The sequence below is a fragment of the Hyperoodon ampullatus genome (assembly GCF_949752795.1).
Source record: "Hyperoodon ampullatus genome assembly, chromosome: 9".
NCBI classification, from domain to species: Eukaryota; Metazoa; Chordata; class Mammalia; order Artiodactyla; family Ziphiidae; genus Hyperoodon; species Hyperoodon ampullatus.
Window position 1 is genome coordinate 56,470,486 of NC_136922.1, and position 12,344 is coordinate 56,482,829.

The following is a 12,344-nucleotide window of genomic DNA, read 5'->3' on the forward strand; positions in this document are numbered from 1 at the left end:
ATATATTTCTGGAGACATATAGGTTCTTGATCTTTTAGCATACATAAATATGGCCACATTTTTCTCCTTAATTTTCTAATATGGTGAGCTCTATTAAGATTTTCTAATATTGAGTTTACAGAACTAATCTTTACATTCCTAGAATAATCCCATTTGATCAATGTGCACTGTCTCTTAACAGGTTGCCAGATTCTGTTGGTTAATTTGGGATTTTTGTATCACTAAACATAAATGAATTGGTCTGTAATTTCCTTATTACTACATTCTTTGTCAGATTTTGCTCTTGAGAACTTCAGGAACTGTTAAGTGTTCAATAAATGCAGTATCATTGTGATACATGTCCATAGTTTAAGACAGCAACCAGTAAGCGTCTTGGGTTTTTACTGCATTTCTTTATCCAATAGAAGATTTTGTTAATAAGCCATACGAGACATATATACACTAATTTGTATAAAATAGATAACTAATAAGAACCTGCTATATAAAAAAATTAAAATAAAATTCAAAAAAAATAAAGACACATGAGAATATATGAGACAGTTTTTACTCCTTCCAAATTTTGTAGGGAATATGCTTGAGATAACTCAGTAAAAGATTCAAACAACATCAGTCAATCACTGTTTCCTGGATATAATTCTCATTAATTTTTCCCAGAACATTCATATTTTGTTGGGTGTTTGTACTATTATCTTTCAGTTATGGAGAAAACTACAGATGTACTTCTTCTCACTATGAATTCTTCAGAGAAGCAAGAGACTGTATGTATTTTTGGAACTGGAGATTTTGGACAATCACTGGGACGTGAAATGTTCCAATGTGGTTATTCTATTGTTTTTGGAAGTCGAAACCCCCGGATGTCCAGTCTGCTGCCCAACGGTGCAGAGGTCCTGAGCTACTCAGAAGCAGCCCAGAAATCTGACATTATAATCATAGCAATCCACAGGGAACATTACGATTTTCTCACAGAATTAACTGAGGTTCTCAATGGGAAAATACTGGTCGACGTCAGCAACAACCTCAAAATCAAGCAGTATCCGGAATCAAATGCACAGTACCTTGCTCAGTTGGTGCCGGGAGCCCATGTGGTAAAAGCATTTAACACCATCTCAGCCTGGGCTCTCCAGTCAAGGGCACTGGATGCAAGTCGGAAGGTAAGATTAAGTGATAAATTTACACTCCATCTTTAAAAAGTGAATGTTTTAATATGTGCTTATGTTAAAGATTCCAAAACATAATTCCAAAAGAAAATACTTCATTCTGCTAATATGTGCCATGAATAACTTTCTTGGGCTTGGCCAAGTAGGGTAACCTATTGTAGTGATTTATTTAGCACTGTCTGTACCCTCAGCTTTTAGCTTGATGGAACCCAATGGTGTCAGTCTCTGGAGCCCTCTTGTCAGTACTAGAAAATAACACTGCTAAATTGTTGATGGGTATCCCTTCCACTCCCATTACCTTGTATGAAATGGGTTCCATTTATTCATTGAGATTAAAAGCAATCCATAAGTGATATGGCACCCATGAATACAGAAGAGAGATCAAACTGTCTGCATTGTGGAGAACCAAGTCTTATCATATCAGTGTGATATGCTTACAGCCACTCTCAACTTAAAACCCTGGTACTTAACTATCCAACACACATGTGCAAGTCTAAACCATCATCTTGTTAAATATGTCCTTTCTACAGCCTTGTTTGAAAAGCAGTTAACTACCATATGGCATTGTCTTGCACAGTGCTTATACAGACTTTCAAAATAATTACTAAAGAAAGAATAAATACAAAATGAATTATTTTAACCCAGGTGTTTGTCTGCGGAAATGACAGCAAAGCCAAGCAAAGAGTAATGGATATTGTTCGTAGTCTTGGACTTACTCCAGTGGATAAAGGATCTCTCATGGCAGCCAATGAAATTGAAAACTACCCACTGCAACTATTTCCAATGTGGAAGTTCCCCTTCTATTTGTCTGCTGTTCTGTGTGTATTCTTCTTTTTCTACTGTGTAATAAGAGAAGTAATCTATCCTTATGTTTATGAAAAAAAAGATAGGACATTCCGCCTGGCTATTTCTATTCCAAATCGTGTCTTTCCAATAGCAGCGCTTACACTGCTGGCCTTGGTTTATCTCCCTGGTGTTATTGCGGCCACCCTGCAGCTGTACCGAGGTACAAAATACCGCCGATTCCCAGACTGGCTTGACCACTGGATGCTTTGCAGAAAGCAGCTTGGCTTGATAGCACTGGGATTTGCCTTCCTTCATGTCCTCTACACACTTGTGATCCCTATTCGTTATTATGTACGATGGACAATGACCAACAGAACCATTGCCCAGGTAAATCTCTACTCATTTGTATTCTCCTATTCTTTAAATCAAAGAGCAATCCTGCTACATCATATTCCACTTCACAGTTATAGAAAATCACTCTTCTAAGCATCTTTATTTTTTTAAGTAGCTATAATTAGACACCTCATGTTTGTTTTGAGGGTTTTGTTGTTTTGTTTTGTTTCGTTTTTTACTGAATCTGGTTGAAATCTCATACACCTACTGAGAATGAAAGGTAGATTCCCAGGTCCACTTGGGTCCATATCTGTATTCCCAGGACTCACTGAGATACTGACAAACTAACAGATTTGGAGGCTCAGGAAAACTTAATGAACCTACTTGAGTTACTTCAATAAATGGAAGCCAAGGTGTTTTCAAGTTTCTGTTTTTATGCCTGCTACTTCCTTTTGGAAGTCAAAACCAACCATCTTATAAGTGAGGGGGCTGTCCAAACATGTGTCATAGGAATGTAAACAAATTCACAAAAGAGTGCTTATAACTCCATTAATGTTTGACTTGTGGGATGCTGTCCTCAATAACTAGAAAGCTAAACAATTCTGAGCAAACGTCAAATACTATATTCTGCATAGTCAAAATATTCAGAGAGAATCAGCTCAGGGAGTCTTAAAGCAGTCCCAGAGGAAGTTCTATACATCAGTTCTAGTTTGGAAATAATTGATTTTGATCAATCTTACTGCAGTCTCAAAGTGCTGGGTCTGTGGATTTCTCTACATTATTTCTCTAACAAATACATGGGATGTCCTTGGGTAAGAGTCATGTTACAGGGGCCAGATTTCTCTCAAGATGTGATGCAACAGACTTGATGCTATATTACAACATAAAAAACATGAAAGAACTCAAACTTCATGTGTGTGAATAATCAGCATATAAAGCAGGAAAACAGAATCCTGATGTAATCATTTGAGAACATCAATTTTTGCTTGGGGAACAAGAAGCCATATGGTAAAGAAGGTTTAAGTAAATGTTTATTTTGTTTTAGGATTTATAGGGTCAATTAAAACTCTCTATACAACTCCTGGAGTCAACTATCATAATAAAGTCCGAATAGAACCAATTACTTTTTCTATCAAAAAATATAATATCTAAGTGTATTTTTCTAAGTGTAATTATTTTCAGTGATTGTTAAGAAATGTTATACAATTTTCCTCGAGCAAAGAAACCATGCAGAGATATTTTTTTCATCCCCTTAAAAGTTTGGGCAGTTTGTAAAAAATAGAATTTTAAAAAATTGCTTATAACTTTTCTTAGGCAATAGCCAAGAAAGAAAGTCCATTTAGTACCTCTACTGCCTGGCTCAGCGATTCATATGTCGCTATGGGAATGCTTGGATTTTTCCTGTTTGTACTCCTGGGAATCACTTCCTTGCCATCAGTTAGCAACATGGTCAACTGGAGAGAGTTCCGATTTGTCCAGGTAAAAGACTGCACGATTTAATCTACTTTACAGTGCAAAATGATTCTGGCTTTACAAATATTCTCATTTTTCTCTCATACCCTGCATAAATTTTCATTTAACTCTATCACTTCCCTAGCAATCTCATAAAAATAGCAACTGAAACAAGTTCAAATTAGAAAATGCTAAACTCTGGTACCAAAAGGCAGATTCCATAATGGTTTAATTTCCTAGCAGGGCATCCCTTGCCAAGATTCCTGACCACTCCCAGAGCCACAGCTAAGAGTATAGAGTGAAAAGCACCAACTACTATTAAATTCTGTGTGTGGAGATGTACTAGGTGTAAGGTGGAGAGAAACCCAAACACAAAATTTCTACTTCTGAAAACCAACTTTAGAATATGGACTTATTGATATGAAAAGGCATATGATGAAATAATCTTTAAAACCTTCAAAGCAAGATACGCTAGGCTGTCATCATACCAGATTCAATGCTGGTCTGTAAGAGGGAAAACCGGTTTTTCCACACATCAACCACCAGATACCTCATTAAAAGCAACTGGTAACTAATCTTATAGACCAGTGGTCTTCAAAGTGTGGTACCTGGACCAGCAGTGACAGCATCACAAGCATCACCTGGGATCATGTTAGATGCAAATCCCCAGGCCCCATCCAGACCTAAATGAATCAGAAACTCTGGAGGTATGGCCCAGCAGTTTGTTTTCACATGCCCTCTGGGTGATTCTGATGCATGCTCCTTGGGAACCAGTATAACAGAATAGACTATTAGGAACTGAAATCAGCTTTGAACTTTATAGAACAATTTGAATTTCAGAAGTCTTGCAGTTTCTCCCAGGGACCAAATGCAGTCAACATTTTCTCATGTTTACACCTTTATTCAAGACATTAAGACAGGGCCTCCCTGGTGGCGCAGTGGTTGAGAGTCCGCCTGCCGATGCAGGGGATACGGGTTCGTGCCCCGGTCTGGGAGGATCCCATATGCCGCGGAGCGGCTGGGCCCGTGAGCCATGGCTGCTGAGCCTGCGCATCCGGAGCCTGTGCTCCGCAACGGGAGAGGCCACAACAGTGAGAGGCCCGCATACCACAAAAAAAAAAAAAAAAAAGACATTAAGACAGAACTAAACATTGAGCTTTGCATTTAGGCCAAAACAAACAACCAACCAAAAGTAAAGTTTGCTAATTGCTCTTTATTGCGACAGAATGTAGCTAGCATCTGCTCTTAGTTGGCAACATATACTAATGTGGCGCTTCTTGAGGACATACTGTATCTTTCTCATCTCTGGCCTCCAGAAAAGGTGATTCAGGAAAGAGTTTTACCATTGAAGAAGAAGGTACATTATTTATTCTAATGCAAAAGAATTTACTCCTGGGAATCTTTCCTAACCTAATCTTTCCCAGTTGGGTTAAGATGAAACCACCATGTCATTTGCAAGCATAGTCTTTTTCTTTCTTTCTTTATTTGGCTGCGTTTTTTTCTTCTTTCTTTTTGGTCTTCATTGCTGTGTGCCGGCTTTCTCTAGTTGCGGCGAGCGGGGGCTACTCTTCGTTGTGGTACGTGGGCTTCTCATTGCGGTGGCTTCTCTTGTTGCGGAGCACGGGCCCTAGGCACATCGGCTTCAGTAGCTGTGGCACATGGGCTCAGTAGTTGTGGCTCACGGGCTCTAGAGCACAAGCTGAGTAGTTGTGGCGCTCAGGCTTAGTTGCTCCACGGCATGCGGGATCTTCCCAGACCAGGGCTAGAACCCATGTCCCCTGCATTGGCAGGCGGATTCTTAACCACTGCGCCACCAGGGAAGCCCAGCACAGTCTTTTTTTAAATGATATACTGATCATCCTGAAGAAGAGTTAATGCTTTTTCAGGACTTAGCAGTGTTCTAAATATTACAGGTTTCAAAATCTTGTGGCGTTGACAAATACCCTTCATTGGCTTACAGTGTAAACAGTGTTAATGTATATGTTTTTGTTTCTTGCTTATAGTCCAAACTGGGTTATTTGACCCTGATCTTGTGCACAGCCCACACCTTGGTGTACGGCGGAAAGAGATTCCTTAGTCCTTCAAGCCTCATCTGGTATCTTCCTTCAGCCTACGTGATAGCACTGATCATCCCTTGCACGGTGCTGGTGATCAAGTTCATCCTCATCCTGCCGTGTATAGACAAGACCCTTACACGGATCCGCGAGGGCTGGGAAAGGAACCCGAAATTCTCAGAATCAGCACTGAATGGAAAAACAGATATTTAAAGCAAAGTTCAATTCACCTGGACTTCTTAACTATGGTGTTGTATGTTTAGAGAATAATAATGGGTGCAGTGAAGAAAGCGTTTTTCTCCCACCACGGGCTGAAGCTTGTGAATAGAGAAAGAAATCATGCCTGACTTTGAGAAATGGACACCGTTTGATCTCAGTCTGGCGTTGAATCGGTGTTGGCCTCTGCCTCTCCTTTTGTTGCAGTTGGGGGTGCTGAGGTCACGATTAGCTTTGTGGTTTCACACTAGGAAGCTTCTTTGTTGTGGGCAGCATGCATGACCTAATGTCTTGCAAAATCTAGGGGAAGTCCATGCACTTTCCTTCTCTGGTTCAAGGGCAGAGAGGAGAGAAAGAGAAAACAGTAAGATGGTGGCCACTGATAAAGGCTTTATTAGATATGTCTGAAGAAGAGGGCTGAGGAAGTAAAAGGAATGAGATTTTTAGTTTGGTTTTGGGCAGTGCAGGTTATCATAAATATTGCCATGCTGAATTCTGTAGTTGCGTGTGCTCTTTGATTTTGTTACCAATATGGATGTGTAGTGTGGGGAATTATTTTATAAAACACTAAAAATATCACAATTGATTAGAAGCAATCATGGGCTGGATATATAAAAAGCTATATCATAAGATATAGATCCTTCCTCTACAAAGGAATAGGTATAGGAAAGATTGAGTTAAAAATGAAGGATACCCACTTGGATTTTCTCAATGTACGATAAGCAAAGAAGAGGTGATAAAAGCCCTTGTGCAAAAAGTTCAAATAAACCAAAATTTAAATACATTTTGTAAAGTTGCACTATATCAGGTTTGGTATTGTTTAGGTTTTGTGGTATGCTTTGTAAATAATATATTCCAAATTTTGTTCAACATTAATCATCTATGAAATGCATTTCTAGTATAAAAAAGTAGCTTCTGTAGCTTGTCATAGTTTGTTGTCAATTTAAGCAGTGAAATTAAATGAATAATGAAAGTGTAAGTTGGACCGATACATAGATGAGAGAGAATTATGCTGTCTTAGGGGAGAGAGGTGTGAGCAGTAGTTGTAATAGGAGACTTGGTTCTTTCTCAGATCCTTGCTGGAAGGCAGGATGGTTGTCTGTGCTTTTGTGTGCTGATGAGGCCATTTCCAAGACGACCTTCAGCAGGATTAGCCTTCCTGGCTCACACATGGAGCTGAGAGGAGCCTTACGTGTGACCTTCCCACACAATGAAATAACCAAAAGGCTTCGGGTTTGACATTTTTCTGCCTGCTCCACAAAGGCCATTTCTTTTATTTTTTACTTTTATTATCATATATTCTATATGACCTTATATAAAATGATTAAAATATATTAAAACATCACCCACAATCCAGGATAATTTTCTATAAAACTTTTTGAAAATAGTTCTGCCTATACTGTATATTCAATTTTGTACCCTTCTTTTTTTTTTTTTTTTTGTGTGTGTGTGGTACGTGGGCCTCTCACTGTTGTGGCCTCTCCCGTTGCGGAGCACAGGCTCCGGATGCGCAGGCTCAGCGGCCATGGCTCACAGGCCCAGCCACTCCGCGGCATGTGGGGTCCTCCCGGACCGGGGCACGAACCCGTGTCTCCTGCATCGGCAGGTGGACTCTCAACCACTGCGCCACCAGGGAAGCCCTGTACCCTTCCTTTTGCACTTAATATATCGTGGCTTTGTCTGCTTACTTACATGGTATATGTATTGAATCAGTGGCTGCATAATATTACATCAAATACGCATTTATTTAACCACTGCCCTAATTCAACATTTAGGTTATATCCTTTTTTACTAAAACATTTCATAGGATATCTTGGCACGTACAATTTTTCCCTATTTTAAATTACTTCCTCAGAATACTTGCAAAGAATTGGGATGAAAAAGTAAAGAACTTTTAATAGCATTGGATACATATTGCCAAATTATTTCTAAAGTCAATACCATTGGCACTGAATGAGGGTGTTGGTTTCATTATACCCTACCAGATTTTGTTTTTTATTTCAATTTGTGTTAATGAGAAGATACACAGAATATATACTCCATTACGTTATTCTTGATCCACCCAAGCAAGGATACAAAAAAGCTTGCGACTTTGAGCAGAGCTGTGGTGTGTGGTGCTGACCCAAGAGTATCAGTGAGAAATACCGAGAAATTGTCACTACTCATCCTGCTATTTTATGCAAAACAGCCAAGTATTCTAGGGTTGGCAGCTGCTTTTTGGCTAGAGAATTGGTTGATTAAAGGTTAAGTACTATCCAGGCTGATCTTAAAAAAGCCTTTGGGATTAACCATGCTCCTTTTTGAGTAAAAGAGTAAAGTTTTTACTGGCTACATGGTTCATTACTAAAAATAGAAAATGCCACTCTTAGGTTTAAAAAAAAAAAGCTTACCTAGAGTAAAAAGGATTCTACTTTTATAACCTAGTAAAAATGCTCTAACTGGGTACTTCACAAAAGGCATCCAGGAAGCCAGATGTTACAGAGCGCCCCTGGTGTTTTGGCGTCACAGTGCATTGCTGGGCATGACCCTCAGCCTCATCCACAAGGGCTCCAAGCCCCACCAGCTGACCAGAGAAGCCAATTCCCTCCTTTCACCCCTCCCAATATCCCTCCCTTCCCAAACCATCAAACCAATGTGCCCATCCTAACACAGCTGACTCCTCCAGTTTACTTAAGGTGATAAGAATGAGTTTGAAACAGATAGAAATAGGTGTGTTGGGTGAACTATATTCCTTTTAACTGTTCCAAACTATTCTTCTACATTAAAAAATGAGACTAAACCTCCTTACTGCTGGTATGTTTCCTGTATTCTAGAAAAATTTTTATGATATCATATACCTTTTATTTTTGTATGTTTTCCCCATATTAAGGGATGACTGCTTCTGTAAAATCTTTCTAGTTTTGTAATCATTCTGGTTTTGACTCATCAGCATTCCAAAGAAAGTGACTGAAAGGTTTTGAATCACAATAGCTCCAGCATCTGGAACTAAAAATAGTTCCTTTCAGAGATAAGGAGAAGGAGAGGCAGTACAGGGGTTGAAAAGCACATTAGCGGATTTGCAGCTTCATGTGACACATGCTTGCACCCAGCGGGGTGATGCATTTCAACATCCTGCATGTTTCAGTTTTACCCTCAGAGAAGGGAAAGCATCAGCTGGCCAAACAGGGGTAGGGGTAGACTATCCCACACTGGACTTTTGTGGAAGAAAAAAAAGGCTTTCCTTCCTCCCTCCAGATGGATGCCACCTGGACAGGGCAAATGCCTTAATGGGTAGACTGATTTCAAGTTGGATTTCAACCTGTGGGACCCAACATGAAATGCCCTGGACAACTGAACAGCTGCAGCCCTGATGGATGTTATCATTCTTTTGAAAACAAAATAAAAACAGATAGATAAAGAGAGAGCCAGCAACCTGCAGTAAGCTAGAAGCACAGAGAACAAAGTCCCTATTCGAAAGCTACATCAGTTAGGAATTGCGTTCAAGAGCTCTTCATGCGTTTATTGTTCAAGGATCACAGAAGAGCCATGATAACAATGAATGTAAATATAATGAATTTGACCACTAGGTCCTCAAAAGGTTCTGGACCTCCTCCCCAAATCAAGGTGGAATGGCAGTCAAGGTGCTGTACACAGAGCTCTCAATGTCCATTCTCCATCAACACCACCACCATCCACACCACCACCCGTTTAATACACACATACCAAAACTCTCCTCATATGATCCTCCTTCACTTTTCTAAGTGAGTTAAGATTACAATGTAGAAAAACCCTCTAGTCTTCCAAAGATTCGTTCAGTAGAATTCAGGAGGAGAGAATAAGTCGCTCTTCTCTTCATTACCTTTCTGAAGCTCAAGGCAAAGCCCTGACCTCTCAGATAAGAGGAAGCAAGAAGATCCAGCTGAGGGGGAGGAGGATCAAGGGTGCAGGGGAAGCAACGAGGGCTGGGGAAAGGGGGGCGTGGACGAGTAGGACCGTGCAGCCGTGCCCTAGCCCAGCCGGTCTCCTCCTGTCATCCCTCCCAGTATCTCTCCCTCCCCAAACCATCAAACCAATTTGACCATCCAAACACAGCTGACCCCTTCCGTTTACATAAGGTTCTATCTGTTTCCTGCTAGGAGGGAATCTTGGAAGGCTTTTAATGATGTTCAATGTATGATACTATGAGCAAACAATAAACACTTGACATGCATTATCTTATTTACTCCTCATAACAATTCTCTAAAATACTCTCATTATCCCCACTTTTCAGAAGAAACTGAGCCTTAAAAACATTGAGAGGCAGACATGGGATTTGAACTGAGCCCATCTGAGTAAGAGGCCTAGTAAGAGGCAGACATGGGATTTGAATTGAGGCCATTTGAGTCCAGGGCCATTGCCTTTCAACACCACCATACAATGGAGGACCCTCCCGCTGTCCTCCAAAATGTCCCTTTGGGTCCATGTATTAGGCTGAGTGACTGAACCACTGGAAACGTTTTTTTGAAACGTTTTAAAGGAAGCTTTAAATATTACTGATTGCCACATTTGCCTACTGTTGATTTTAGGATGCCCTTTAAGGTTGCAGCGACATGTGATTCCTTGGTTTCAGCATTGAGCTCAGCTCTAAGTGCCACGTTAATCTTCCTATTCCAATCTGGCCACAAGCTTTCCCAATCAGCAGAGAGACCTCTGTTCAGGTAGAGGTAGGCAAAAACTCCCTGACCTGAGGGTTCAGAGGAGCAGCCAAGGAGAGTACAGCTCTTCAGAAGCTGCAAGGCAAATGTTTTCTTTCTCTCTGGTTTCACCTTAGTGCATTGTGTACTGAGACGACTTATTTGTTCTTGAGATCCAGTGACGCACCAGGAAATCTCATAACACTTTTCACTTAGTATTTTAACACTAGTTGAGAAATCTTAGTGTTAAAAAAAAAAAGATACAGTCGCACTACCTAAAGTTGCCAGTTTTTCAGTTTTGTAAATATGAAGGGCTGTTGGAATGGAACTCACGATATATCAAAAACGATCAGAACAGGATCAACTAAAATTAAACCCTTATGATTTTTAGAGAGTCAGCATGTATTAAGGAATACAAACCATGTATTGGTTTCATTTTTACTAATCTTTTATTTCATAGAAAGAGGTGAATTACTGTTCAAGTTTCATAAAGGCAGAGTAGTAAAATCTGTTAAAACGAAAGATCTGCCCTCAAACTCAAGGATTCTTTACAGTCTCACCAGCCCAGCCAACCAAGTGGGCTTAACTTTTCCCAAGTGTTGACTGCCACCAACAGGAAATCCTTTCCATTTTTAGGTACTGTGGGCAATTAGAAGATTCTCTCATAACTAACCAAAATTGTCCTAACTGTTCTTCCATCCACTGGTCTTCATGCCATCATTTAAAGTTGTGCCTTCTCCAACTGTGGAGTGTTTTTGGTTTTGTTTTTTCCAATTCATCATAGACGTGTGTGTGTGTGTGTGTGTGTGTGTGTGTGTGTGTGTGTGTAAAACATAAAATCACCACACTTAAATATCATAGCAACATCAAATTGCTGTAGAAGTTTCTATTTTGTTTTTTTTTTTTGCGGTACGCGGGCCTCTCACTGTTGTGGCCTCTCCCGCTGCGGAGCACAGGCTCCAGACGGGCAGGCTCAGCAGCCATGGCTCACAGGCCCAGCCGCTCCGTGGCATGTGGGATCTTCCCAGACCGGGGCATGAACCCGTGTCCCTTGCATTGGCAGGCGGACTCTCAACCACTGCGCCACCAGAGAAGCCCAGTTTCTAAACTTTTAAGCTCAATTTCTGAATATATCAGACAGGTGACAAACAGGTCACGAATCATCTGCAGCCCACATTTTGAGTAGCACTCAAAGATGGGCCTCACAACCTGGCTTGACTTGGGTTCCACCAGAAGCCAACTCTGAGGCAAGGATTCTAAAGCAAATGTGTAGTTTATTCTGGAAATGAAATCATTAAGTACTGGGAATGGAGTAGGGAATTAGACAGAGCGAGGGAGGAATAAAGTGTAGGTTTTCAAGCCAGTTACCATTGTGGGAGCCACTCCACTGGGAAATAGCGTCATATATACCTTTTATCCCCATCAAGGGGAAAGGAAGATGCGGGTTTTATATACCAAATTCCCGTTTGTTACTGGATGAGAGAAGCTGCTAGGGCCCTAACTTTCTGGTTCTTTTGAGTTTTCCCATATGCTCACTGTACATGCCACCATGGCCGGGGGAAAAATCCTGCAGGCAAGGTGTCACAGGTGTTCACACAAGCAGTTTTCAGCTCCTAGGGGTGAATGCCAAGAGGATGAGCGTTCAGTACTAACAACAGCTACACAATCCAACAGAAGATTGTACAGCCAGTCTG

General features: G+C 40.6%; 1 protein-coding gene across 1 annotated transcript; it reads left to right on the forward strand.

Moving 5' to 3' along the window:
- Positions 1–698: 698 nt before the first annotated feature.
- STEAP4 (STEAP4 metalloreductase) lies at positions 699–5,995 on the forward strand (the record flags this gene model as incomplete). Its single annotated transcript, XM_079711671.1, has 4 exons — positions 699–1,151; positions 1,803–2,330; positions 3,591–3,755; positions 5,732–5,995. 4 exons carry the CDS (start codon positions 699–701, stop codon positions 5,993–5,995), a joined length of 1,410 nt encoding a protein of 469 aa, XP_079567797.1.
- Between the last annotated feature and the right edge of the window lie 6,349 nt (positions 5,996–12,344).